The sequence below is a fragment of the Heterodontus francisci genome, chromosome 12, assembly GCF_036365525.1.
Source record: "Heterodontus francisci isolate sHetFra1 chromosome 12, sHetFra1.hap1, whole genome shotgun sequence".
Classification (NCBI taxonomy): domain Eukaryota; kingdom Metazoa; phylum Chordata; class Chondrichthyes; order Heterodontiformes; family Heterodontidae; genus Heterodontus; species Heterodontus francisci.
In genome coordinates this window covers 104435755-104461798 of record NC_090382.1, presented here as the reverse complement: position 1 = coordinate 104461798, position 26044 = coordinate 104435755, and the positions used below count along the sequence as shown (strand labels likewise).

The 26044-nt window shown below is 44.6% G+C and overlaps 1 protein-coding gene across 1 annotated transcript in view; it reads left to right on the top strand.

The window, feature by feature from the left end:
* Positions 1–26044, top strand: part of LOC137376033 (tyrosine-protein kinase ITK/TSK-like) — a 62570-nt gene that overhangs the window by 19760 nt on the left and 16766 nt on the right. Inside the window, exons 3-13 of the mRNA XM_068043994.1 lie at positions 3461–3542; positions 4277–4405; positions 5673–5710; positions 5794–5972; positions 11133–11198; positions 12197–12251; positions 14125–14204; positions 17164–17297; positions 18483–18557; positions 19454–19625; positions 23012–23228. Of these exons, the coding sequence (XP_067900095.1) occupies positions 3461–3542; positions 4277–4405; positions 5673–5710; positions 5794–5972; positions 11133–11198; positions 12197–12251; positions 14125–14204; positions 17164–17297; positions 18483–18557; positions 19454–19625; positions 23012–23228 (1227 nt within the window). The remainder of the gene's footprint in view (positions 1–3460; positions 3543–4276; positions 4406–5672; positions 5711–5793; positions 5973–11132; positions 11199–12196; positions 12252–14124; positions 14205–17163; positions 17298–18482; positions 18558–19453; positions 19626–23011; positions 23229–26044) is intronic.

Genomic DNA, 26044 nt, shown 5'->3' with positions numbered 1-26044 from the left:
CTTCTTGACATAGTGCCACAGGATCGTTTACATCTGGACTATAATGTAACACTAGGTGTTACGTGGCACTGTAATGTGGCAGGCGACAGAATACATATCAGCTTGACTCAATCACTAGCAAGCTTGCATCTGTTAGAAGGGAAATTAGCAGCAACTTCTTTACCCAGAGAATGGTGAGAATGTGCAACTCGCTACCACAAGGAGTGGTTGAGTCAAATTGAATAGATACATTTAAGGGGAAGCTAGATAGACACATGAGGAAGAAAGGAATAGAGGTTATGTTGATGCGGTTAGATGAAGAGGAATGGGAAGAGGCTCGTATGAAGCATAAATACTGGCACAGACCAGCTGGGCTGAATGGCCTGTTTCAGTGCTGTAAATATTTTGTAATACTTTGTAAGTAATGCGTTGCATATGCAGAACTCTAGGACTTCCTGAGGTTGTGAAATATGTTGTATGAATGCTAGGTTATGCTATCCGCTAATTTCTTCTGCAAATGTGGCCACAAAAATCTTCATCAAAGAAACCAGAAAGGAGGCTGATAGTTATATTTAAGAACTGCATCAGGTCTGACTGATACTTTATCGTCCTAGTTCCTACCCTGACCCGGTTAGAGCCACAGAAGTTTGCACAATCATAAAATAATTATGATTACGGAAAGGCTTTTCAACCCATCTTTGCTCATCCATCTATAAATTCTAACACTGTCCACTTCAGAATTGTTTCTTAAAAGATTTTAGAGCTTTTGCTTCCATTACTCTATCCGGAAGTTTATTCAGAATCATAGAATCACAGAATTGTTACAGTGCAGAAGGAGGCCATTCGGCCCATCATGTCCACACTGGCTCTTTGAAAGAGCAACTCCCTCAGTTCCATTCCCCTGCCTTCTCCCTGTAACCCTGCACATTCTTCCTTTTCATATAACTGCCTAATTCCCTTTTGAATGCTTCAATTGAACCTGCCTCCACCCCATTCTCAGGCAGCAAATCCACGCGTTAATCACTCTGTGTGAAGACTTCCCTGATAACAGTCCTAAAATTGCCCCTTATTGCTTTGAACCCTGTACCCATTGCCCTACCCAAGTTCTATTCCTGCCGTTTAATTTAAATAAATAAAAAATGTAAACAGATGTTCCAATAGGAACAGGAGGAGACTATTCAGTTCCTCAATCCTTTTCTGCCATTCAATCAGATGGTGGCTGATCTGTCCATCAACCCCATTTACTCACCTTTGCTCCGTATCCCTCAATACTCCCACCCAGCAAAAAATTATTGGAATTTTCAGTTGCCCCTCACCTACAGCCTTTTAACCAAAAGTTCCAGATTTCCACTACCCTTCGTTTGTTTTTTTAATTCATTCTTGGGATATGAGCTTCGCTGGCAAGGCCAGCCTTTATTGACTGTCCCTAGCTGCCCTTCAGAAAGTGGTGATGAGTCATCTTCTTGAACTGCTACAGTCCATGTGGTGTAGGTACACCCACAGTGCTGTTAGGGAGGGAGTTCCAGGATTTTGACCCGGCACCGATGACGGAGCAGCGAGTATAGTTTCAGGTCAGGATGGTGTGTGACATGGAAGCTGTTATCAAAGTGCTTCCATTTTAAAATATTTTTTTGAGGACTTGCGTTTAAAACTGGTAAGATTCCATGGATGTGTTTTTTTTACAAGAGTCACTGAGAGGTCTTGTTTAAAAACAACATTTACTGGAAGTCACATGTCTTAAGCTCAATAAACAACAGAAACCTTGGTGACTTAGGAAAGATGTTTACTAGAGAAGTGACATGTCAAGATTTATGTTGGTCAGGAGGTCGCTTTTGGGATATTGTTTTGACTTTCTGGTTGTGGTGTGGACTGTTTTGAGTTAGTTGGAGGGTCAGCCTGCCAAGAGAGAAAGACCCAGCTCATCTCTTTCTTGACTTCTCTGAAAAGCCCTGAGAGTTCAGTGTGTGTGAGAGCGACAACCCCTGATGCTACATTTCTCCTGAGAAGCTGGAAAAACCTGCTGGATTAATCCTCGATGCCGCCTGAAAAGAACTGCTCCAGAAAAGATCCCAGTGACCCACCTATGTGTTCTCGGATGCCAAACGTTATGCCATTTTGGGATACAACATATCTCATTTGTTTTCTTCAAGAATTAACAAGTATTTGGCCAAAGTACTTTTTTTTGTCTTTTTTTTGTAAAAGAGCTCTGCAGAGAAAATGTCTTTATTTTTCTTTAACCAGTGTGTGCTTGAGTGTGTGTGTGGAGGGTATTTAAAAAGGGAACTTTCATATTTCAATTTGTGTGTTGATGCTTTGCTTCATTACTGGATAGGTCTTGCTTTTATAATAAACTGATAATTTTGTTGTTTATTAAAGAAACCTGGTTGGTGTATTTTATTCTGGGATAAAGAGTAGAGTATATGATTGCTCATATCAGTAACTGCGTAAACATTTAAACTATATGTTGTGACCTGTGTAGAAGTGGAACTAAAAGAGACAGTGCACACTTCCTACCTCGGTCGTAACAAAGTGAACTTGCGGTGGTGGTGTTCCCATGTGCCTGCTGTCCTTGTCCTTCTAGGTGGTAGAGGCTGTAGGTTTGGAAGATGCCTAGTTCTAATTTTAAGGTAATTCCCCCTTATTCTGGACTCCCCCTCCAGAGGAAATAGTTTCTCTCTCTCTCTACCCGATCGAATTCTTTAATCGTCTCAAACACCTCCCTTTAATCTTCAATACTCAATGGAATACAAGCCTAGTCCATGTAACCTGTCCTCATAATTTAACCCTTTAGGCTCTGATCTCAATCTGCACTGCCCCACCTCCAAGGTCAATACATCCTTCCTGAAGTGCCCAGAACTGAATGCAGTAATCCAGATGACGTCTGACCAAGGTGCAGTACAACTGAAGCATAACTTCCCCACTTTGAATTCCAGTCCCATGAGTTAAAGGCTAACATTTCATTTGGCCTTTTGATTACTTTTTGTACCCATGCAGTAGCCTTTAGTGATTTATGTACATGGACCAACCCCCACTCCCCACCCTGCCAAATCCCTTTGTCCTCCGCAGTTCTTTCTCATCATTAAAAAAAAGTGTACTATTTAATTGTCTGCTTTAAATTCCATCTGCCATTGTTCTGCTTGTTGCTTATTCTGTCCAATTCATTGTGTAGTTTCTGATTTTCCTTGAGTGAACTTCCTCAGCTATGGTAGGGCCCCGCATTCAGTTAATGAAAGTAAGCTTTTTATATACAAGATGGAGCAGGAGTTGCAAGTGAGACATCAGAAATTCACTCCATGACACCACCTACTGGCCACAACCTGCAACTCCATCGTTACAGGCGACTGTTTACATAGCTTGTTTCAATGTTGTGAGTGTGATCACAAATCATGACGGCAGAAGGAGTATGTATATACAGATTTTTAATCATATAGCTATACTCTGTTGTTGATATAAATACCTTTTTAAATTTTGTTTTTCCCAGGTTGTTCACGAGAATTATTTTTTGTACGTGTTCGCACCAAGTAAAGAGAGTCGACAAAAATGGGTGAGCGCCCTGAAAGAAGGTGAGGAGACAGGAAGATGAATGCAAATATTGAGCAGTGCAAATGCATGGGATTGGTGACCCTAGAAATGGACTAAACTGATCATAGAATCATACATCACAGAAACAGGCTATTTTGTCCTTTGTGTTTTGGCCGGTTCTTTGAAAGAGTTCACACTACCTAGTAGGTAGGTGGGGTTGAGGGACATGGGGAGAAGTTGGGTAGGTGAGATTGAGAAAAATGGAGTGATAGTTGAGGTTAATCTTGAAAATGAGGCAGATCTGTGAAGTCTAATGGTCCTTTCCTGATACTAAAAATAAGGGTGAAATTAATTTCCTCTATTTATTGTAATTAATCACTGCAGGAATCCTGAACTTGGGGACACAATCTTAAAATTAGATCTAGGCTGTTAGGTATGAAATCACACAAGGGGTAGTGGAAATCTGGAACTCTCTCCCCCAAAAGGCTGCGGATGCTGGGGATCAAAGGAAATTTTGAAGACTGAGATCGACAGATTTTTGTTGGGTGAGGGTATCAAGGGACATGGGGCTAAGGCGGGTCAATGGAGTTGAGGTACAGATCAGTCATGATTTGAGCGAATGGCGGAACAGACTCGAGGGACTGAATGGCCTCTATCTGTTCCTGTGTTTTATTGTTCCAATGGAGATATACATGGAGTTCTGAGCTGAAAACTCAGCTGTAATTGGCTTTGTATTGTTGATGTCATTTTCTGTCCTGTGAATGTTGTCTTTCAGAAACTAAGAACAACAACATTCTAATCCCCAAATACCACCCGAACTTCTGGACTGAGGGCCATTGGAGGTGCTGTGCTCAGCTGGATAAGCTCGCAATGGGCTGTCTACTTTATGACCCCAATAGGGACTGTAAGTTGTACTCTTACCTCTGTTCTACACCACACAACAATGTTTCCTAAAAAGAAAACATTTCCTTTATTCAAAGCACGTTTAGCCTCCTCCCCTCATCCTTTGATATCTCAGTGAGTAACTGCTCCAGGTTCATTCCTTGCTCAATGGAGAGTCAGCCAATCAAAGGGGTGCGAGAGCAGGCCTCTGCTAAGGAATACTGCTGGTCCCAGCTTCTAACTGTTAAACCTAGGTACCGAGTGAGGAAGATGTAGTGTAGAGTTTACATGGGCTGTGGGAAGAGATTAAATGGATGGGTAGAGTTCATGATCGGGAAGAGAGTACGTGGGTCATGGAAAGTGATTAAATGAGTGGGTAAAGTCCATGATATGGTAGGGTGTACATAGGCTGTGGGATGATTAATTGGATGGGGTAGGCACAAAACCCAATACAACATGTTTCCTGTTACTTGTGTAGCACCCCACACAGGGATAGTGATGCATTACTGGGCCATGGTGGACGATGGAGGATTAAAATTTAAAGAGCGTTTTTTAAAATTCAATCATGGGATGTAAGAATTGCTGGCAAGGCCAGCATTTATTACCCATCCCTAGCTGCTCCTTAAGAAGTTTATGGTGAGCCACCTTCTTGCAGTCCATGTGGTGTAGGTACACCCACAGTGCTGCTGGGGAGGGAATTCCAGGATTTTGACCCAGCGACAGTGAAGGAACGGCGATATAGTTCCAAGGCAGGATGACTTGGAAGGGAACTTTCAGGTGGTGGTGTTCCCATGCTTCTGCTGCCATGTCCTTTGAGGTAGTAGAAGTCGTGGGTTTTGAAGGAAATTAAGTGGGTGGGTAGAATCAATAATAGGGTAGAGTGTACATGGGCTTTATCGAGTTCAGAGTCATTGATTGCAATGGGCAAAGATGAAGCTTTAAGACTCAAAGTTTAAGAATAATATTATTCTTCAGTGGGCAAAGCTATTTAGGTCTTGTGGTGGCAGAGGCTGGAGCAATTCCCCTTACCCCCAACCACCCACCCAACTTCCTCAGCTGGCCAATCCAGTGTCCACCTACAGTAGGATGATGACCCTGGCCAGGGTCAAGGGGCACAGGTCAAAAGTCCCATTCCTTAACTAATTGTCATTGCAGCAAAGGGAAGTCCAACCTGATAATCCTTAAGCAAGTGAAGACCATCATTTTTCTTTCAGAAGCAGGGCTGGGACAGGGCAGGCGATATCTCAAATATTGCAAGTGTCTAAAATTGTATTTTCTTGTCTTTTCAGCCAAGAAACCTCTTCCCCCCACTCCGGGACTTGACAAGGTGAGACTGTTACATATTCAGCTGCTACAAGTTTATTTTGGGTGACTCCCAATTTATTTTGTTACTTTAACTTTCCGACCCAGCGGAAACCTTTGCCACCAGAACCAGTGGAGCCTGAGCTTGAACCCGAACCTGTGGTGGTTGTGGCTCTATACGACTTTCATGGCCAAAACGCACAGGATCTGTCACTGGTGAAGAGCGAGGAGTATGAAATCATCGAGAAGATTGACACAAACTGGTGGCACGCACGGGATAAAAATGGGTACGTCAATCCCAATGGAACAGCATAGAATTTCAAGCACAGAAACAGGCCATTTGGCCCAACAGGTCTGTGCCGGGGAAAAAGGGCAGAAAATGCTGGAAATACTCAGCAGGTCTGGCAGCATCTGTGCAGAGAGAAACCTTTGATCAGGTCATCGACCTGAAACATTAACTCTGTTTTTGGCTCCACAGAAACTGCCTGACTTGCTGAGTGTTTCCAGCATTTTCTGTCTTTAATTCAGAGTTCCAGCATCTGCAGCATTTTGCTCTTGTATTAGGTGCATGCTGGGGTTTATGCTCCATATGGGTCTCCTCTCACCCTGCTGAAGCTCACCATGTTAAAATATCCTTCTATTCCTTTCTCCTTCGTGTACTTACCTTGCTCCCTCTTAATGCATCTATACTATTCGCCTCAACTACTCCTTGTGGTAGCATGTTCCATATTCTCAATACTCTCTGGGTAAAGACATTTCTCCTGATTTCCCCATTCGGCTTTTTAGTCGGGCGAATCAAAGACATCCTGCGTGACAATGGCTACCCTGATCAGATTATTTCTCACTGTATATTGTGCAAACTTATGATTGGGCCTAGGGCTGTAATTTCCAGCCCTGAAAAGTGCCCAGGCTACCTCAAATTACCCTGAAAGGGTAATGTATCCCAAAAGTTTGAGCAACAGGTGAAGCTAGCTGTTTTACGCTGCTACTATGCAGTAGCAACACGTGTGGTGATCGCCACTAACAGGACGCTGCCGTCAAGCCAAAAAGACGTCCTGCCTATCACACAAATGAGTAATGTGGTGTATGAATTTCAATGCCAGTGTGATGCTAGGTATATAGGCCGTACGTCCCAAAGACTGGCGGATCGTATCAAACAACATGTCCTTTCTGCTGTTCGCAATGGGCAAGGTACAAGCCGTACCCAACCAGCTCGTGCTTGCAAAATTCAAAACACAGTGTCCAACATTAGATGTGATTTTGTGATTGGACAACATTTGCTAAATAATCCACAGTGTGCTAAGAATTACGCTGACAACCAATTTAAGATTGTCAGTAGGGCTCGCAGTGTGGCGCACTTACGCGTACCGGAAGCTACATATATTAATACACAGAGCCCAGTTCTTTGCAGACAGAAAGAATATGTACAAACATCATGCCTGTTTCAGCTAAACAAAATAAGTGACAGCCATTTGCTGGTTCATTCCTCAGGGCAATGCCTTGACCAATCAGAGTCAAGCTGCCTGGTTTAAATTTCAAACAAAGCTTGGCAGTTAAATGTCAGTCCCCGTTAACTGGTGCATTCTCCATGGCAACACCTCTACCAATCAGAGTTCACTTGCCAACCAATCAGCACTTTCTTCTCATACAGTATAAATTTGTTGTTTTCCCTTACATTGGTATTCTTACAGAATGTCCTGATGAGTGCAAGACGAAAAGCTTCAACATAATGTGTCTTTTTTCAGTAATACTCAACCCTCTTATATTTATGAGCCCTGGTTTTGGACTCCCTCACGAGTGGAAACTTCTTCTCTCGATCTACCTATCGAATCTAATTGAAACATATAAAATTCTTAGAGAGCTTGACAGGGTAGATGCTGAGAAAATGTTTCCCCTGGCTGGGTAATCAAGAGGTTTCAGAATAAGGAGTCAGTCATTTAGGACTGAGCTGAGACGAAATTTCTTCACTCAGAGGGTTGTGAATTTTTGGAATTCTCTACCCCAGAGAACTGGGAATGCTGTGCTGTTAAAAATATTCAAGATTGAGATTGATAGATTTTTGGGCACTAAGCAAATTAAAGGATATAGGGATAGTGCAGGAAGTTAAAGTTGAGGTAGAATATTAGCTATGATCTTATTGATTGGTGGAGCAGGCTCGAAGGACCAAATGGCTTATTCCTATTCCTATTTCTTATGTACTTATGAACCCATTTATAATTTTAAAACCTTCTACTAGTGGAATCCAGCAATGGGATCAAAACTTGCTCCTTGGCACAGAAATAAGAACAGAAAATGTTGGAAATACTCAGCAGATCTGACAACATTTTGGAGAGAGAAACAGAGTTAACATTTCAGGTCAATGATCCTTCCTCAGAACCTTTTCCTTGGAGTAGAGATGGTTAAGGGAAGATTTACTAGATTGGCACAGGATGAGGAACTTAAGTTATGTGGAGAGACAGGAGAAACTGGGATTGTTCTCCTTACAGCAGATTTAATAGAGTTGTTCGAAATCATGTGGTGTTATGATAAAGTAAATAGGCAGAAATTGTTTTCAGGAGGGTCAGTAACCTCAGATTTAACATAATTGGCAGAAAAACCAGAAGGGAGATAATGCTGGTTTCCCTTTGCCCTGTTGGAGCAGCTCATTATTGCTTTATTCTGCTGAAGTGGTATGGTTATATTGAATGGTCAAGATGACCCTGGTGACTGCTCCCTCCTCCGTACAATGCTTCCACTGTTTTCATGATGCAAATGTCCGGCATTTTCACTCATGTCGCACGCATTTTTAGCAGATAATCAATAAGCAGTAACCAGGGAAGTAAAACACTGACCGCCATCAAAAAAACTCTTGCACAGTCTGCTTTTCGTCTCACTGTTTTAACAACAAACACACGAGAAAGGTTCAAGTTTGTAGGGTCTGCTTTTTAACTCTTTAGGGTAATCAGTGATGCGATCACCCAAGATTTATTACTTTTCTATTGCTTTAATTTATTAACATTAAAATACAACAAGTTTTACAGATACCGATTCACACAACCTTTAAATCAGTAGCACAATGCAAAGCTCAGGATAGCTAACTCTACTTCTTCAGGACGCTGAGGGAGTAAATCTCCACTGACATCCTACATAGCATCCACCTGGGCCATCCCCGAGTCTGTCCCCTGACCCATCCCCTGGCCAGTCTCTGGCTGGTCTCCAGCTAGTCTCCTGGTCTGTCTCCAAGGCTGTCTCTTCTTGGTCTCATGCACTGTCTCTCTGGACATGCTAAAATAGCCTACTTTATACCCTTCCGACTGGTGCAATGCACAAGTTTCCAGAATTTTCCCATGGAATTTGCCACTGCCCCTCACAGGCTCGCATAGCCTTCCAGCTGCCTTAACTTTAACCTTCCAGTCTGCTGAATATGCGTGTGGTCATTCTTGCAAACATGCCTCCTTGAACGTTTAACAGACCTTTTAACCAAACTGAACACCTTTAGGAGGTCCAGGGTTCCCACCAATCCTTTTATTTCCTTAAAACTGGTATTTTGGCTTTACAAATATTGACATGCCCAGAAACAGGCCATTCAGCCCAACTGGTCTATATCAGTGTTTACGCTCTACATGAACCTCCTCCCACCCCTCCATCTCACCCCATCAGCATGTCCTTTTCTTCCTTTCTCCCAGATGTGTTTATCCAGCTTCCCCTTAAATGAATCTATGTCATTCACTTCAACCACTCCCTGTGGTAGTGAGTTCCTCATTCTAGCCATTCTCCGGGTTTTGTTTTATTCCTTCATGGGATGTGGGTGTCGCTGGCTAGGCCAGCATTTATTGCCCATCCTTTATTGCCCTTGAGAAGGTGGTGGTGAGCTGCCTTCTTGAACCGCTGCAGTCCATCTGGTGTGGGTACACCCACAGTGGGTAAAGAAGTTTCTCCTGAATTCTCTATTGGATTTATTAGTGACTATCTTATATCTATGACCCCCTAGTTCTAGTTTCAGCTGCAACTGGAAACATCTTCTCTATGTCTATCCTATCAAACACTGTCATAGTTTTAAAGACCTCTTTCTGGCCACCCCTCAGTCTTCTCGTTCCTAGAGAAAAGAGCCCCAGCCTGTTCAATCTTTCTTGGTCAGTATATCCTCTCAGTTCTGCCATCATCCTTGTGAATCTTTTTGCACCTTCTCCAGTGCCTCTACATCCTTTTCACAATCTGGAGACCAGGGACAGTTCACAGAATTCCAACAAGTGCGATCTAACCAAGGCTCAAAACAAGTTTAGTGTAACTTCTCTGCTTTTCAATTCTATCCCCCAATGAACTGTGTTTGATTTCTTTAATAGTCTTATGAACCTGTATTGCTACTTTTAATTTTGTGTATCTGTACCCCCAGATCACTTTGCTCCTTTACCCCATTTAGACAATTGTTTTCCATGGTTTTATATTGAAAAGTCCAAAACCCTTCAGTTTACACACTTGCAGATATGGGTATTGAGATCCCAGACCCAGTGGAGGAGTCAGTTGCTCATTGTTTATTTAACGACACTTTTTAAAAATTAGTTTATTTACTAATGAAAACTAAGTTTGATGAAAAACTTGCATACAGTGTTAGGAAACACTCGAACATGACTGAGGATTACATTTCAGAACAAGTACTGGGCGTTTTCACCCAGTCTTTCAGCCTCACTTTGTCCCAAAGTAGGCTGGCAGTTTATTCGAATATTGAATGTCAAGTAACCAGTTAGAGAAATGTAATTAGCCACATCTAGATTCCCAATGACAGATGTGGTGTGTAGCTGATGTATTCCACCCACACTAGAGGGTCCATCAGAGTGTAAATTCTAAAAGTTGAATTAGAATCATTGTAACCCGTCAAGACTTCGGCCTAACCAGGTCAGAGAGGGAAGGTAAAGAGAAAGAGAGATAGGAAGAGAGGGAGGGAAAGAATCGGGTAAGGGGAAGAGAGAGGGCGAACAGAGGGGAGGGAATAGGGGAGGGGAGGGGAGAGAGGGAGGGGAGGGGGAGAGATGAGGGAGGGGACAGGAGGAGGGGAGAAGGGATGGAGGGGAGAGAGAGAGAGAGCCAAGAGGAGATGGGGAGGGGGAAGAGAGAAGAAGGGGACAGGGGGAGGGGACAGGGGAAGCGGAGAGTGGGGGAGGAATTAGGGAGGGGAGAGGGGGAGTGGAGTTGAGGGGGTGAGAGAGTGGAGGGGTGAGGGTGAGGGGAGAGGGAAAAGGGAGGGGGAGGGGGAAGAGAGGGTGAGGGAAGATGGTGAGGGACGATGGTGAGGGGAGACAGTGAGGGGAGAGGGTGAGGGAGACAGGGAGTTGAGAGACAGAGTGAGAGGGAGAGGGAGAGGAGAGGGTGGGAAAAGGGAGAGAAAGAGGAGAGGGAGGGAAGAGGGAGGGGAGAGGGAGGGGAGAGGAAGAGGCCTGTTCCTGTAATAACATCACTTTTCTTTTGGGCAGAATGACCGGGTATGTTCCCAGCAGCTACGTGGTGGAAAAGAGCCCAGAGAATCTACAGGCCTATGAGTAAGAATCTTTTATTTTATGTTTATTATTTGTGGAGTTTCCACGCGCTCATAGGACATGGATTAATACCATGCACAGAAACATTCCCGGCACCTTTATGCTGGGCCATCCAGGGGAAATCCCCTGCTCAAATGCCCCTCCCATTTCAAGGCTGGTTCCCTCTGCGCAGGGGGAGCTAAAATCAAACACCAAAAAGTTCCCAACGGTAACATTTGTAAAGCTTAAATGCAAAAACGAGAATAAGTGGTGCAGGAAATTCATCAGACATTTTCCTGAAGTCATGAACTGTTTTCAGAGAGTAAATAAGGAGAAACTGTTTCCACTGGCAGGAAGGTCGGAAATTAAAGGGCACAGGTTTAAAATAATTGGCAAAAGAACCAAAAGGGAGATGAAGAGAAATGTTTTACCCAGCGAGTTGTGATTTGGAAGGCACTGCCTGAAAGGACGGTAGAAGCAGATTCAATAGTAACTTTCAAAATAGAATTGGATAAAACTTTAGTTTTCTCTACCCCAGTTGGCTATGGATGCTCAGTTAATAAATTCAAGATGTTATCTTTGGTAGATCTTTGGACACGAAAGCAATTAAGAGATATGGAGATAGGGTGGGAAAGTGGAATGGGGTTCAGCATCAGCCATGGTCTTATTGAATGGTGGAGCAGGTTCGAGGGGCCGAATGGCCTACTCCATTTCCCTATTTCTTATATTCTTAAATATTTGAAGGGAAGAGATTTACAGGGCTATGGGGAGAGAGTGGGGGGAGTAGGAATAATTGCATTGCTTTTTCAAAGAGCTGGCACAGCCTCAATGGGCCAAATGGCCTCCTTCTGTGCTGTATGATTCTATGACTCCCACCGCTGCCAAAAATGGGATTTCGCACAAAGTCACGTGACAGAGGGAGAGTCAGGAGGAATTTCCCGGACTGTATGTCCGTTCAGCTGATTCCATGTTGACCTCGTGCGAAGGATGATCATCTCAGTAACATCTCCCTCCTCTTGCAGATGGTACAACAAGAACATCACCCGAAGCAAAGCAGAGCAACTGCTTCAGAAGGAGGTGAGTGGGATTAATTGCCGCTTCTTCTAGCCAGGGTGCCAAGGATGTGAAGCAGTTTCATTTGTGCCTCGACCTAGAGGGGAATCATGCGAATGCGGAGGTCCCGATCTATCTCTGCAACAGAGAGAAGAAGCCTCAGGAGTGTGTGGCAAAGATGGAGCATGTTTTGTCTGTTTTTTGTTCATAGAAACATAGGTACCTAGAAAATTTGTGGCACAGAAGGAGGTCATTGGGCTGACATTGAGATATCTACTTTCCAGCTCTTGGTCAGTCGCCCTGTAGGTTATGGCACTTGAAGTGCAAATCCAAGAAAAATCATTCATTTATCCTTTGGCTGTGTGCGTTGCTGGCAAGGCCGACATTGTTGCCCATTGCCCAGTTGCCCTGAGAAGGTGATGGTGGGTCTTCTTCTTGAACCACTGGTAGTAGGTTTGATACAAACTGAGTGTTTTGCTGGGCCATTTCAGAGAGAAGTTTAGAATCAGTCATGTTGGTGTGGGCCAGGAGTCACATATAGGCCCAGACTGGGTAAGGATGGCAGATTTCCTTCCCTGAAGGACATGAATGAACCAGTTGGGTTTTTACAGCAATCTGACAGCTTCAGGGTCACTTTTACTGATGAGCATATTTTTATCCCAGATTTATTTTAAACTGAATTTATAGCTGGAATTTTTTTTTGGGCCAAAGGCGCCGTCCACCAGCTGAAAAGTCTGTGGAAAACCCGCCTCTGCTGAGCCCGGGGAGCCAGACGGGGATTTTACGGTCCCCAGGTCTTTAATTGGTCTTGGGCGGGACTTCCACCTCCTTGAGGCAGGAAGTCCTGCCTAATAGAGCTGCCGGCCAATCAGCGGGCCGACAACTCTTAGTCTCGGCAGTGCCACCGGAAGCAGTGGCCACTGCTGGGACTACACCCAGCTTCAGGAGGAAGATGAAGGATGGCCCTGGAAAAAAGATAAGTTTTTAGGGCCTCGCCGGGTACAATTGTTTGGGCCCCGGTGAGGTGGGGGGGCTCGGTTAGGGGGGAGCGGGGCGAGTGTTGTGCGTTGGGGGCGGTTGGGGCTTCGGAGGCGGCCCTCCATGAGGCACAGGGTGCCCACTCAGGACGGCCCCCCCGAGCCCGTAAGAAGGCTGCCTGGTTTCATCGGGGGGCTATTTGAGGCCTCAGCTGCCCACCAGCCAAGGATTTAAACTCAAGTTCCCTGGATTATTAGGCCAGTAACAGAATCACTACATCCTCATACCCAGTGTATTGATACAGAATCATAGAATCATACAGCACAACAGGAGGCCATTCAGCCCATTCTGCCTGTGTCAGCTCTTTGAAAGAGCTATCCAATTGGTCCCATTCCCAACTTTTCCCAATCCCCATCTTTTTCTCATGATATCTGTTACTCACTCTAAAAATGTGGTCCAGTTTCACTTGGTGCTCATTAGCCCCGGAATATAAATGTCTGAAGTGATTTTGAGCTGTGCTCTTGGGGAACAGTCTTGTTGGTAGTAACTGCAGATCAGAAATTCAGGACTGCAATATTATGGCTACATCTCCACTTCCAAGCTTGCTGAGAGCAGAACTCTGCTAACAGCGGAGACTGTCTGGTCAAGGATCCCCGGGGAGAGCAAATCAATTCAAATACAAACATCATGTGGGATATATTTAATCAGCAGTTCAATTTAAGTTTAAGAGACAGCATATTTAAATATCATTTGTCACAGTCAAATTTTGAAAAGTGTGTCTCAATCTGTCTTGTTCAAACTGAGCAGTTTATCTGAAGAAAGAGCAAGATTAGCTAGAATGTCTCTGATTCTCTGAGTCTTCGATTCTGTGATACTGTGAGTCTAATAATCATTCAGCCTGGTAATGACTATGTTTCAGGGTAAACAAGGAGCTTTCATGGTGAGAGATTCAAGACAGGCTGGGATGTACACGGTCTCTGTATTCAGTAAAGCTACCAGGTGAGGTGTTTCTAACTTGTTGCGTCAGTGCTGCATTTTCTACTGCGGTATCAGGGCAATAATTTGCATTTCTATAGCGCTGTGCCCAGAGAGAGAGGGCATGAGACATCTTAGAACAGATTACTGGGCGGAGAGGCAACCAGGAGCAAAAGGCAAAAGAAAGAGAGCCAAATGAAAAGAGAAAATTAACTAAAAGGTCAAAGCATGACTGGAAGGGAAATGGTTTTAAGAGGCCTTTGGAAGCGGGAATGGAGGTGATCAGGCTGAGGACTCTGCGGAGACAGAGATCCATAAGATTATCAGTGATGGAGCAGTTTAGCACAGTGCGTGGTGCACAGATGACTGGAATCTGTGGGCACAGAATTTATGCATCTTGTCCATCTCTGCAGATGTGTGAAAAACTCAGAATTAATGACTGTCACACAAGACACAGTATCTGCGCATGCACGCACACACAGCACAGTACTGAGGGACTGCTGCTCTGTCAGAGGGGCAGCACTGAGCAAGAGCTGCACTGGCAGAGAGGCAGTACCGAGGGAGCGCTGCACTGTTGGAGGGGCAGTACCAAGGGAGCACTGCACTGTTGGAGGGGGCAGTACTGAGGGAGTGCTGCACTGTTGGAGGGGCAGTACTGAGGGAGTGCTGTACTGTCAGAGGAGCAGTACTGAGGGTCTACTGCACTGTTGGAGGGGAAGTACTGAGGGAGCACTGCACTGTCGGAGGGCAGTACTGAGGGAGCACTGCACTGTCGGAGGGGCAGTACCGAGGGAGCACTGCACTGTTGGAGGGGCAGTACTGAGGGAGTGCTGCACTGTCAGAGGAGCAGCACTGAGGGACTACTGCACTGTTGGAGGGGAAGTACTGAGGGAGCACTGCACTGTCGGAGGGCAGTACTGAGGGAGCTCTGCACTGTCGGAGGGCAGTACTGAGGGAGCTCTGCACTGTCGGAGGGCAGTACTGAGGGAGCTCTGCACTGTCGGAGGGCAGTACTGAGGGAGCTCTGCACTGTCGGAGGGCAGTACTGAGGGAGCTCTGCACTGTCGGAGGGCAGTACTGAGGGAGCTCTGCACTGATATTAAACCAAGACACCATCTCCCCTCTCAGGTGGATGTAAAAGATTATATGGCACTATTTCAAACAAAACCAAGTGAGTTCCCCCTTATTGCCTGGCCAATCACTAAAATAGATTATTGGGTCATTATCTCACTGCTGTATGTGGGATCTTGCAGAGCTCAAATTGGATTCCACATTTCCTACATTACAATAGTGACTGCACTTAAGAAGTAATTCATTGCCTGGAAAACAATTAAAAATGCAAGGTCTTTCGGTCCTGGCCCTTCTGCATCCAGCTGACCTTCCCTCACACCCCTCCACTCTATACTGGCTACAGCTACATGTTGTGCCTTTTGAAGATATAGATGATAATTATGGTGATAAGACCCTAGCTGATAATGCAGGGTGAAGTTAAAATATCCCGGGAGAATTACATGCCACTTTTCCGACTGTTTTGCCCTGAGCCTGATTTTAATCTGTTTTAGTGAGCAGAGGAAGCGAAAGGCAGGGTTATTTAAATGTACGGTTGGACTTGCGATGGCATCTTTTGTCCCGACTGCAGTTTTAACTGTGGTTTGAGGAGGGAAGCTGCTCTTTCTTGTGATTGTGTTGGATATTTCATGAGCTGAAACACGGCCAAGATCGAAGAAGTTTCTCCGAGTCCAACTGCCAGTTTATTGGTTTGCAGTTGAAGCACAAACAGTATTTCACAAGTCACGTACTCTCGCCTGAACCATGTCTGTACCAGCTCGTGTGTGCTCGCATGTGTTAGGTGCAGCAAAGGTTGCAAGGATCCAATGCATAAAGGTAGTTTCAGACCACATCCTCTAGAACTGAGCTCCTCAAACCTTGCAGCCCAATGTGCGAAAAATAACCAGGGGATGATGTTACATTCAGAAAAATAAAATAAGAAAAGAATTAAAAATTAAGAATTCAAGAGTTGTCTTGTTCAGCCTTGCTGTCCTGTAAACCCTGTTGACAATCTGTTTATAGCCTAGGTAAGGTCTCCTGGCGATAGAGCCAGGGCCGAGGGTACTTGTGACTCACTCCCCCAGTCCATGTTGTAGTTGACCTGGAAAACTCTCATTCTTTTCGGTGTAAAATTGTGACCTAGTTTCTTGAGTCTTCCTTGGTGTTGAGATCAGTTTGTGATCAGTCTCACTCCCTCACATTTCTCCAATGTCAGTGGCTTTAATTTATAGTTCTGGGGTGCTGATAGACAGAGACAGCAAGAGAGAGAGAGAAAAAAACACCGAGAGACAGTCAGAGAGTTTGAAAGAGAGAGGGAGAAACAGAGTGAGAGCAACAGAGAAGACTGAGACACAGTTAGAAAGTTAGAGTGACAAAGTGAGAGCAACACAGCAAAAGAAAGAGAGACACAGATAGAGAAAGAGAGAGAGAAAGAGAGAGAGAGTGAGAGAGATAGACAGATAGAGAGAAACAGAAAGACCAAAAGAGTGAGATGGAGAGAGAGACAGAGACAAACAGTTAGAGAGAGAAGTTGAGCGACAGAGAGAAGGAGAGACTAAGAGAGACGGAAAGTCAGAGAGACAGAGACAGAGTAGAAAAATCAGTGCAAAGATAAGTGAGTGGGTAAGAGTGAGGCTAAGGCCTCACTTAGACACATTGCCTTGGATAAAAAGCCAATGAGCTCCCCAGGCCTCTCTGACATTACTGGCCCAGTTTGTTCTCTTTGGTTCTGGTAATCTCCCCTAATTCACTTCTCAAACCAGTTTCTTCTGTTGAGAAAGAGTTAAAGAGAGAGTGTCAAGCGGTGGGTTTCCCACTAGATTACAACAGTATACACTTCAAAAGTACTTCATTGGTTGTAAAGCACTTAGGGACATCCTGAGGTTGTGAAAGGTACTAAATAAATGCAAGTTCTCTCTTTCTTTATTTCAACCAGTGAGAGCAGTCCCGGGGTCAAACATTACCACATCAAAGAAATCGATGATACTCTCAAACGATACTACCTGGCAGAAAAACACATCTTTGATTCCATCCCAGAACTTATCGCCTATCACCAGCACAATGCGGCAGGTAAAGGAAGAACTTGTGGTCATGGTGAGACTCGATATGAACTGAGCAAGATTAACCAAGTGTGATTGAGTCCAGGCCTTCCTCTGCTCCTCATTACAAGCCCAATCCTCCAATCAGTGGTTGGCTTTCCAACTGGGACATGTAATGGCCCCGATTTTCCTGGAAACAATTGTGCACTGAGGTGCATAGTTATAGTTATAGCACAGGCCTGTGCTGCTCTTTGAAGTCCCACTCCCCTGCTCCTTCCCCCTCCCCCTGCTCTTTCCCCCTCCCCCTGCTCCTTCCCCCTCCCCCTGCTCTTTCCCAATAGACCTGTAAATTTTTTCCCCTTCAAGTATTTATCCAATTCCCTTTTGAAAGTTACTATTGAATCTGCTTCTGCTGCCCTTTCAGACAGTGCATTCCAGATCACAACTCATTGCATAAGCAAGCTTATTGTAACTCCTTATAAGCTGTTTGTAAATTTCAGGCGACAATCTCACAATTTGCTTTCTTAGCCGGAATTTTACGTTGCAGCAGAAGCCCCGCCCACTGGCTGAAAAGTCAGGGGTGATCCCTGCCTCCTCCGGGCCTGGAAGCCATGCGGCCATTTTGTGTGGCCCAGGCCTTTAATTGGCTGAGCGTGGGACTTCCCTCCCTCTGCGGCAGGAAGTCCCGCCTCTAAGAGCTGCCAGCCAGTCAGCGGGCCAGCAGCTCCTCCGTCCCAGCACTGACACCGGGAGCACCTGGTATAACTGGGTGGCCTCCTCAGCTGGTGAAGTGCTTGGTCGCCGCTGGTAAAATACCAGTGTTGGTGGAAGAAGGCGCTTAAGTGACCTCCCGGGGCACTGGTAAAATAGCAGCGAGGGCGGGTAGGTGACGGGAATGCTGCCCCCTGCCTTCCACTCAATTTTACGCCCCTCCCACCTCCAGCCCGCTCCCAGGGGTTGGGTGGGGGGGGGGGGGTGGTTGTGGGGTGGAGGGGAGAGAGTGTAAGATTCTGGCCCTTTATTTAATTAAAATTTTTGAGATTGTTTTGCCTTCTGTAATAAAGTGTGATGTTCAGAGTGTACAGACATGTGCTCAACACAAGATATATATGGATGTAGGCAGCTTTCTTTCCCCTTACTGATGTTGTGTTCCAACAGGCTGGTACCATGAAATGTCACTGCCTGCAATTGTCGATTAATTGGATTCTTGTTGCAGGTTTAGTCACACGGCTGAGATATCCGGTGTCTTCCTGGAGAGAAAGAGCTCCCTCAACAGCTGGTTTTAGTTACGGTAAGTCAGCTTGCCATCTTGTCTGGAGAGATACCTGCGAACGAAGCAAAGACAAAGCCGAGGTGCAGGGAGCAATGCCTGTTACTGGTCCAGGACCAATCCCTTCATTCAATATTTCCAACCAAAGTGCAACAGCCACCACAACAACAACTTGCATTTATAAAGTGTCATTAACATAGTAAAATGTCCCAAGGAGCTTCACAGAATGTAAATCAGACAAAGTTTGCCACGAAGCCACATAATGAGTTATTTGGACAGGTGACCAAAACGTTTGGTCAAAATGGTACGTCTTAAGGAATGTCTTAATGGAGGAGAGAGAGCTAGAGAGGCGGAGACGTTTATGGAGGGAATTCCAGAGCTTAGGGCCCAGGCAGCTGAAGGCACGGCCACCAGTGGTGGAGCGATTAGAATCAGGGATGTGCAAGAGGCCAGAGATGGAAGAGTGCAGAGACCACAAAGGGGTGTAGGATTGGAGGAGATTATAGAGGGGGGTGGGGGAGGAAGGAGGCTATGGAGGGATTTTAAAAAACGGATGAGTATTTTAAAATTGAGGCATTGCTGGGCTGGGAAGCAATGTAGGCCAGCGAGCACAGGGCGTGATAAAGCAAACAGGACTTGATGTGGGTTAGGATATGTGGGGGCAGAGTTTTGGATGTGGTGATGCTTTATGCAGGGTGGAAGGTGGGAGGCCGGCCAGAGTGCATTGGAATAGTCAAGCCTAGAGCTAAACAAAGACTTGGACGGGGCTTTCAGCAGTAGATGAGCTGAGGCAGATGCAGAGACAGGAGATCTTACAGATAATATCTGCAAAGGTATTTTAGCCAGTAACAAAAAGAAATACAGAAGATTGCTTGATATGATGATCCAGTTTTGATGCTTTGTCTGGTATCAAACAGGAACCTGGGAGATCACAGCCACCTCACTGACCTTTATTGAGGAGGTAGGCAGTGGTCAGTTCGGTGTCGTGCACATGGGTTACTGGAAAAACAAGTACCAGGTCGCCATCAAGATGATTCGTGAAGGGGCCATGTCTGAGGAAGACTTCATCGAGGAAGCTCAAATCATGATGTGAGTGGATTAACTGATAACACGAGGGCTCAGTCTCTTCTGTTGATGGAGGGTTTGGTTCCCCAGAGGGTGAGCAGACAGAGGGAGAGGGGGAGAGAGAGAGAGAGAGAAAGATGGCGTGTGGATCGGGCATTAACACACCAGTGGAGAAATGGTGTCAGATCCTCATATGGGATTTATTAGCTACTGCAGAAGAGTCTGGAGCTCTGGTCACAACAGGTTCCCTATCAACCATATGAATGAAGACAGTTACCGTTCAGCCTGAATTTTAATATCTGTTGATAGGATACTATTTGACCAGTAGACCCTTTGTGACAGCAGTCTGACCTTTTCACCTCTACCTTTCCTTCACTACCCTCTTCTGCTGTGTCCAGTCCCTCCCTCTGCTCCTCATGTGTCCAGTTCCTTCGAATCCAAATCCAATTTCCAACTGTTTCTGATCATTTGTTTTCCAGCCATTCCTGTCTCTTTTATCAGGATACATTTAGTCTATAGCACAGAAACAGGTCATTTGGCACAACAGGTCCATGCCAGTGCTTATGTCCCACATGAGGCACCTTCCACCCCTCTTCATCTCACCCTATCAGCAAATCCTCCTATTCCTTTTTCCCTCATGTATTTATCTATAATATTATCTAAATAGTACAATTCTAAAGGGGGTGCAGGAGCAGAGGGACCTGGGTGTATATGTGTACATATCATTGAAGGTGGCAGGGTAGGTTGAGAAAGTAGTTAATAAAGCATACAGGATCCTGGGCTTTATAAATAGCGGCACAGAGCACAAAAGCAAGGAAGTTATGGCCTCAACTAGAGTATTATGTCCAATTTTGGGCACTGCACTTTAAGAAGGATGTGAAAGTTTTAGAGAGGGTGCAGAAAAGATTTATGAGAATGGTTATGAGGAACTTTAGTTACGATTGGAGTTGTTCTCTTAGGAGAAGAGAAGATTTGAGAGAGGTGTTCAAATTCATGAGGGGTCTGGACAGAGTGGCTAGGGAGAAACTGTTCCCATTGGGGGACCGATGTCAAGAACCAGAGGACACCGATTTAAGGTGATTGGCAAAAGAACCAGAAGCAACACAAGGAAACATTTTTTACTCAGCAAGTGGTTAGGATCTGGAATGCACCGCCTGAGAGTGTGGTGGAGGCGGATTCAATCAAGCCTTTCAAAAGGGAATTGGATAATCACCTGAAGATAAAAAAAAAAATTTGTAGGGTTACAAGGAAAGGGCAGGGGAAGTGGAATGAGCTAAATTGCTCTTGCAGACAGCTGGCATGGACACGACGGGCCGAATGGTCTCCTGTGCTTTAACCATTCTATGATTTTATATAGCTTTACCTTAAATGCAAAATAAAGCAGAAAATGCTGGAAATATTCAGAAAGTCAGGCAGTTTCTGTGGAGAGAGAATTTCAGAGTTAACACCCAGGCTGCAAAATGCATCTGTGCTATTTGCCTCAACTACTCATTGTGTTCACTATCGAGGTGAAGAAGTTTCTCCTGAATTCCCTAATGGATTTATTAGTGACCATATTATATTTGTGACCCCTAGTTTTGATCTTGCCCACAAGTGGAAACATCTTTTCTACAACAGCCCTATTAAATCTTTTCATTATGTTACAAACCTCTATCAGGTCACCAACCCACCCCCAGAGAAAAGAGGCCCAGCCTGTTCAATCTTTCCTGATATTATTCCAGTAAATCTTTTTAGCACCTTCTCCAGTGCCTCTATATCCTTTTTATAATATGGTCTCACAGGACAAAAGGATCTGAGAGAGAGACAGAGAGAGAAAGGCTGCTAAAGGGTCAGATAGAGAGAGAAAGAGATGAACAGACAGAGCTGGTGACCGAAAGAGAGAAGTAAACAGAGATGAGGAGACAGGTAAAGAGACAGATTGAAAAAAAACTGACAAAGAGTTATGAACAGAGAGAGAGAGACATACACAGGCAGACAGAGACAGCTAGACAGACAAGGGGAAGACAGAGGAACTGGTGGATAAATAGAGGCAGAGAGAGAGAGGGACAGGTAGAGATGGACAGAGAAAAATGATAGAGACCGGGAGATGTTTACCTGCAGTGTTTGCTTTGCTGTTCCTTTAGTTTAAGATGTCTTTTGGGTTTATCACAGATTCTGGAGTTACCGTTCAGTCCCAGCACCTCCTCTTTTCATCCATATCCGAAGACTTGCTTCAGGATTGTTAAGGCCATTTTTAGGACAATGAGCGGAAAGCATCAGTTTACACAGAGGGTGGTGAAGAGTTAGAACAAGGTGACCAAAAGACGCTTTAAGCCTAAGACTTCTTTAAGAAGCAGCTGAACAATGTATTGGAAAGGTGGAAAGATTGAGATTGAGTAAAGATGAGGTCAAATGTAAGTTATTTGACCCACTTGGAGGGATCTAAGGTGTGTAAAACCTGCCAGATATTGACCCTATTCAGAAACTCAAGCAAGTGAAGGAGAATCTCAGGGGTGACATGTTATAGGTCAAATTTAACAAGCTCTTATTATGTTGAATTGACCACTATGTAGATCCCAGTAAAATGATTCCATTAACAAAGAGAATCTGTGTAACTTCTAAATATTGTACATTGGGTTCTGAATACTATCATTTTCCCAGTTTTGGTATTATTTAGTTAAATTTAGGCATCTTTGGGTTATTTTTAGCAAAAGGGTTTACAATCATAGAATCTTACAACATAGGAGGAGGCCATTTGGCCCGTCATGCCTGTGCTGACAGATTATTCCTCTTCAAGTACACGTCCAATTGCCTTTTAAAGTACCTGAGGAATCTGATTCCACCGTCCTCTGGTAGCACATTCCAGATCTTAAGAATCCTCTGTGTGAAATAATTTTTCCTCATTTCCCCTCAAGTTCTTTTGCCAATTATTTTAACTCTATGACCTCTGGTTATTGACCCACTTGTTTAACATAGTTTGCTGTCGGTATCAGCCTTGGCTCAGTTGGTAGCATGCAGTCCTGAAAGTTAGAAGGTGGTGGGTTCAAGTCCTGCTCTTGAAACTTGAGTGTAAAATCCAGGCTGATACTCCACTGAAGTATTGAAGAAGTGCTACAGTGTTGGAGGTGCTGTCCTTTGGAAGAGATGTTTAACTGAGGCCCTGTCTATCCTCTAAGGTGTATGCAAAAGATTCCCATGGCAGTATTTGAAGAAGAGTAGGGAATGTGGCCTGGGCCAATATTTATCCTTCAACCAACATAATTAAAAACAGATTATCTGGTCATCACATTTCTGTTCATGAGATCTTGCTGTGCGCAAATAGGATGCCATGTTTCCTACATTACAACAGTGACTGTACTTCATTGTCTGTGATGGCATGTGGTTGTGAAAGGTGCTATATAAATTCAAGTCTTTTCTTTCTGTGTTGCTAGGAAGCTCTCTCATGAGAAGATTGTGCAGTTATATGGTATCTGTATGCAGAATGGCCCTATCTACCTAGTCTTTGAGTATATGAAGCATGGAAGTCTGTCAGAGTATCTCAGGATCAATCGTGGCTCCTTCAGCAAGGAAACCCTCCTGGGCATGTGCCAAGATGTGAGTGAGGGGATGGCATATCTGGAAAGCAACAAGTTCATCCACCGGGACTTGGTAAAGTTTTTTTTAAATCCTTCTTAACTTAAAGTTCTATTTTTGTTTTAAAAAAAGCTGTTCTGGCTTAGCGAATGTCCGCACTGGCTATTGTGGCAATCGGCTGTGCCAGGAGGAAGATTCCAGGTTCCATCTTTAGCTTGGCACTTCTCGAATACTGTGTGCAGTTTTGATCTCCTTACTTAAGGAAGAATGCAAGTGCGTTGGAAGTGGTTCAGAGGAGGTTTACTAGATTGATGCCTGGAATGACTGGGTTGTCTTAGGAGGAAAGGTTGGACAGACTGGGCTTGCTTTCACTGGAGTTGAGAAGAGTGAGGGGAGGCTTGATTGAAGTTGTTAAGATCCTGAACAGTCTGGGTTGTGATGGGTTGGGTTCCCAAAATTGGTACCACCTCCCCAGGCTAGAGAGAAACAGTCAGCCTGGGTTCCTGCTCCCAATCCAGTAACTCCAGTGCCCGTCCATGAATGTTGGGCGAGAACAGAATCAGGTTTGGTTAAAATGCCTCTCTAAGTCAAATATCCTGCTGACAGCAAGCCTTTGGACTCCCACATGAAGAATGGCTTCCTGTAAAGGGACCAACACCTGGAAGGGAAAGCATGGTGCAAGGAAACTGGACAAATTGGCAAAAGAACCAGAGGCAAGGTGAGGAGAATTCATTTTACGCAGTGAATTGTTGTGATCTGGAATGCGCTGCCTGAAAGGGCAGTGGGAGCAGATTCAATAGTAACTTTCAAAAGAGAATTGGATAAATACTTGAAAAGGAAAAACATTACAGGGCTATGGGGAACAAATAGGGGTGGGGTGGGACTAACTGGATAGCTCTTTCAAAGAGCCAGCACAGTGCTGGAAGATTCTATGACAAGTTATAGAGTCATAACAGCAGAGAAGGAGGCCATTTGGCCCATCAAATCCATGCTGGCTCTCTGTAGAGCATTCCAATCAATCCCAATAGAGGATGAGTGTCTGTGAGCTTTCCCAGGCATTAGCTATTGCTGCTCTGCCACAGTGGCTAGTGGATCCACATGAGAGTCCTCTGGTCTGTGCTGTAAGTGTGGGTGAGAATTGTTGGCTGGATTGGAAACAGGCTCCTTGTTTACAACATCAGAGTGCGGTTGACCCCATGCCCATCAGCTTACTTACGAATAGACACACATGTTAGTAATTGATCAACCTGAACATTTGGTGAACCAGTTTCCGGAATCCATATCCAACTGAGCACTTCAGCCAGTTCTTCTGAGTTTTGTGCAGAGGAGATTGAGGGACGATCTAATCAAGGTGTTGGAAATTATAATAGGATTCGCTGGAGTAGATACGGAGAAACTATTTCCTCTGGTGGGAGAATCCAGAACAACCTTAAAATTAGAGATAGGCCATTCAGGAGAGACGTCAGGAAGTAGTGTTCAACACAACGAGTAGTGGAAATCTGGGACTCTCTCCCCCAAAAGGCTGTTGAGGCTGGGGGTGCTTTAGAGCTATCAAAATTGAGATCAATAGATTTTTTTCCCCTCTCCTGTCAGCATTCCTAAGGGATTGTTCCCTCTACGACACCCTGGTCCACCCCTCCATTACCCCCAACACGTCGTCCCCTTCCCATGCAATCGCAGGAAATATAATACCTGCCCTTTTACCCCCCCTCTCCTCACTATCCAGGGCCCCAAACACTCCTTTCAGGTGAAGCAGCAATTTACTTGTACTTCTTTCAATGTAGTATACTGTATTCGCTGCTCACAATGTGGTCTCCTCTACATTGAGGAGATTGAACGCAGATTGGGTGATCGCTTTGTGGAACACCTCCGCTCAGTCCGAAAACATGACCCCGAGCTTCCTGTCGCTTGCCATTTCATCACACATCCCTGCTCTCATGCCCACATTTCCGTCCTTGGCCTGCTGCAGTGTTCCAGTGAACATAAACGCAAGCATGAGGAACTGCACCTCATTTTCCGATTAGGCACTCTACAGCCTTCCGGACTGAACATTGAGTTCAATAATTTCAGAGCATGACTAGCCCCTTTTTATTATTATTTAATTTTATTTTGTTTTATCATTTTTTTACCGTGTGCCTGCCTTAAACTGGGTTTTTCATGTTTGTACTTGTGGCTAGGGCTGTTCATTATTCTGTCATTAACACTCTCTCTGCACTAATGCTTTGTCTTTCAGCACACCATTAGCACACTCTGTTTGCCTTTGCCCCATGACCTCTTTGTCAGTTAATCTCGCCGGCCCTCTGTCCTATCAACACTTTCTCTTTTGTTCTCTTTTGCCGCAACCCCACTTTATTTGCTTAAAACATTTCTAATCTTTACCAGTTCTGATGAAAGGTCACAGACCTGAAACATTAACTCTGTTTCTCTCTCCACAGATGCTACCGAACCTGCTGAGTATTTTTTTTTATTTTATTTTATTTTTATTTATTTTTATTTAGAGATACAGCACTGAAACAGGCCCTTCGGCCCACCAAGTCTGTGCTGACCAACAACCACCCATTTATACTAATCCTACATTAATCCCATATTTCCTACCACATCCCTACCATTCTCTTACCACCTACCTACACTAGGGGCAATTTACAATGGCCAATTTACTATCAACCTGCAAGTCTTTGACTGTGGGAGGAAACCTGAGCACCAGGCGGATTTCCAGCATCTGCAGTATTTTGCTTTTATTTATCACTAGATTTTTGTTGGGTAAGGGGTATCAAGAGATATGGAGCAAATTGGGTAAATGGAGTTGAGGTCCAGACCAGCCATGATCTGACTGAATTATGGAGCTGGGCTGAATGGCCTTCTCCTATTTCAAGCTTTCCCATATCCTTATA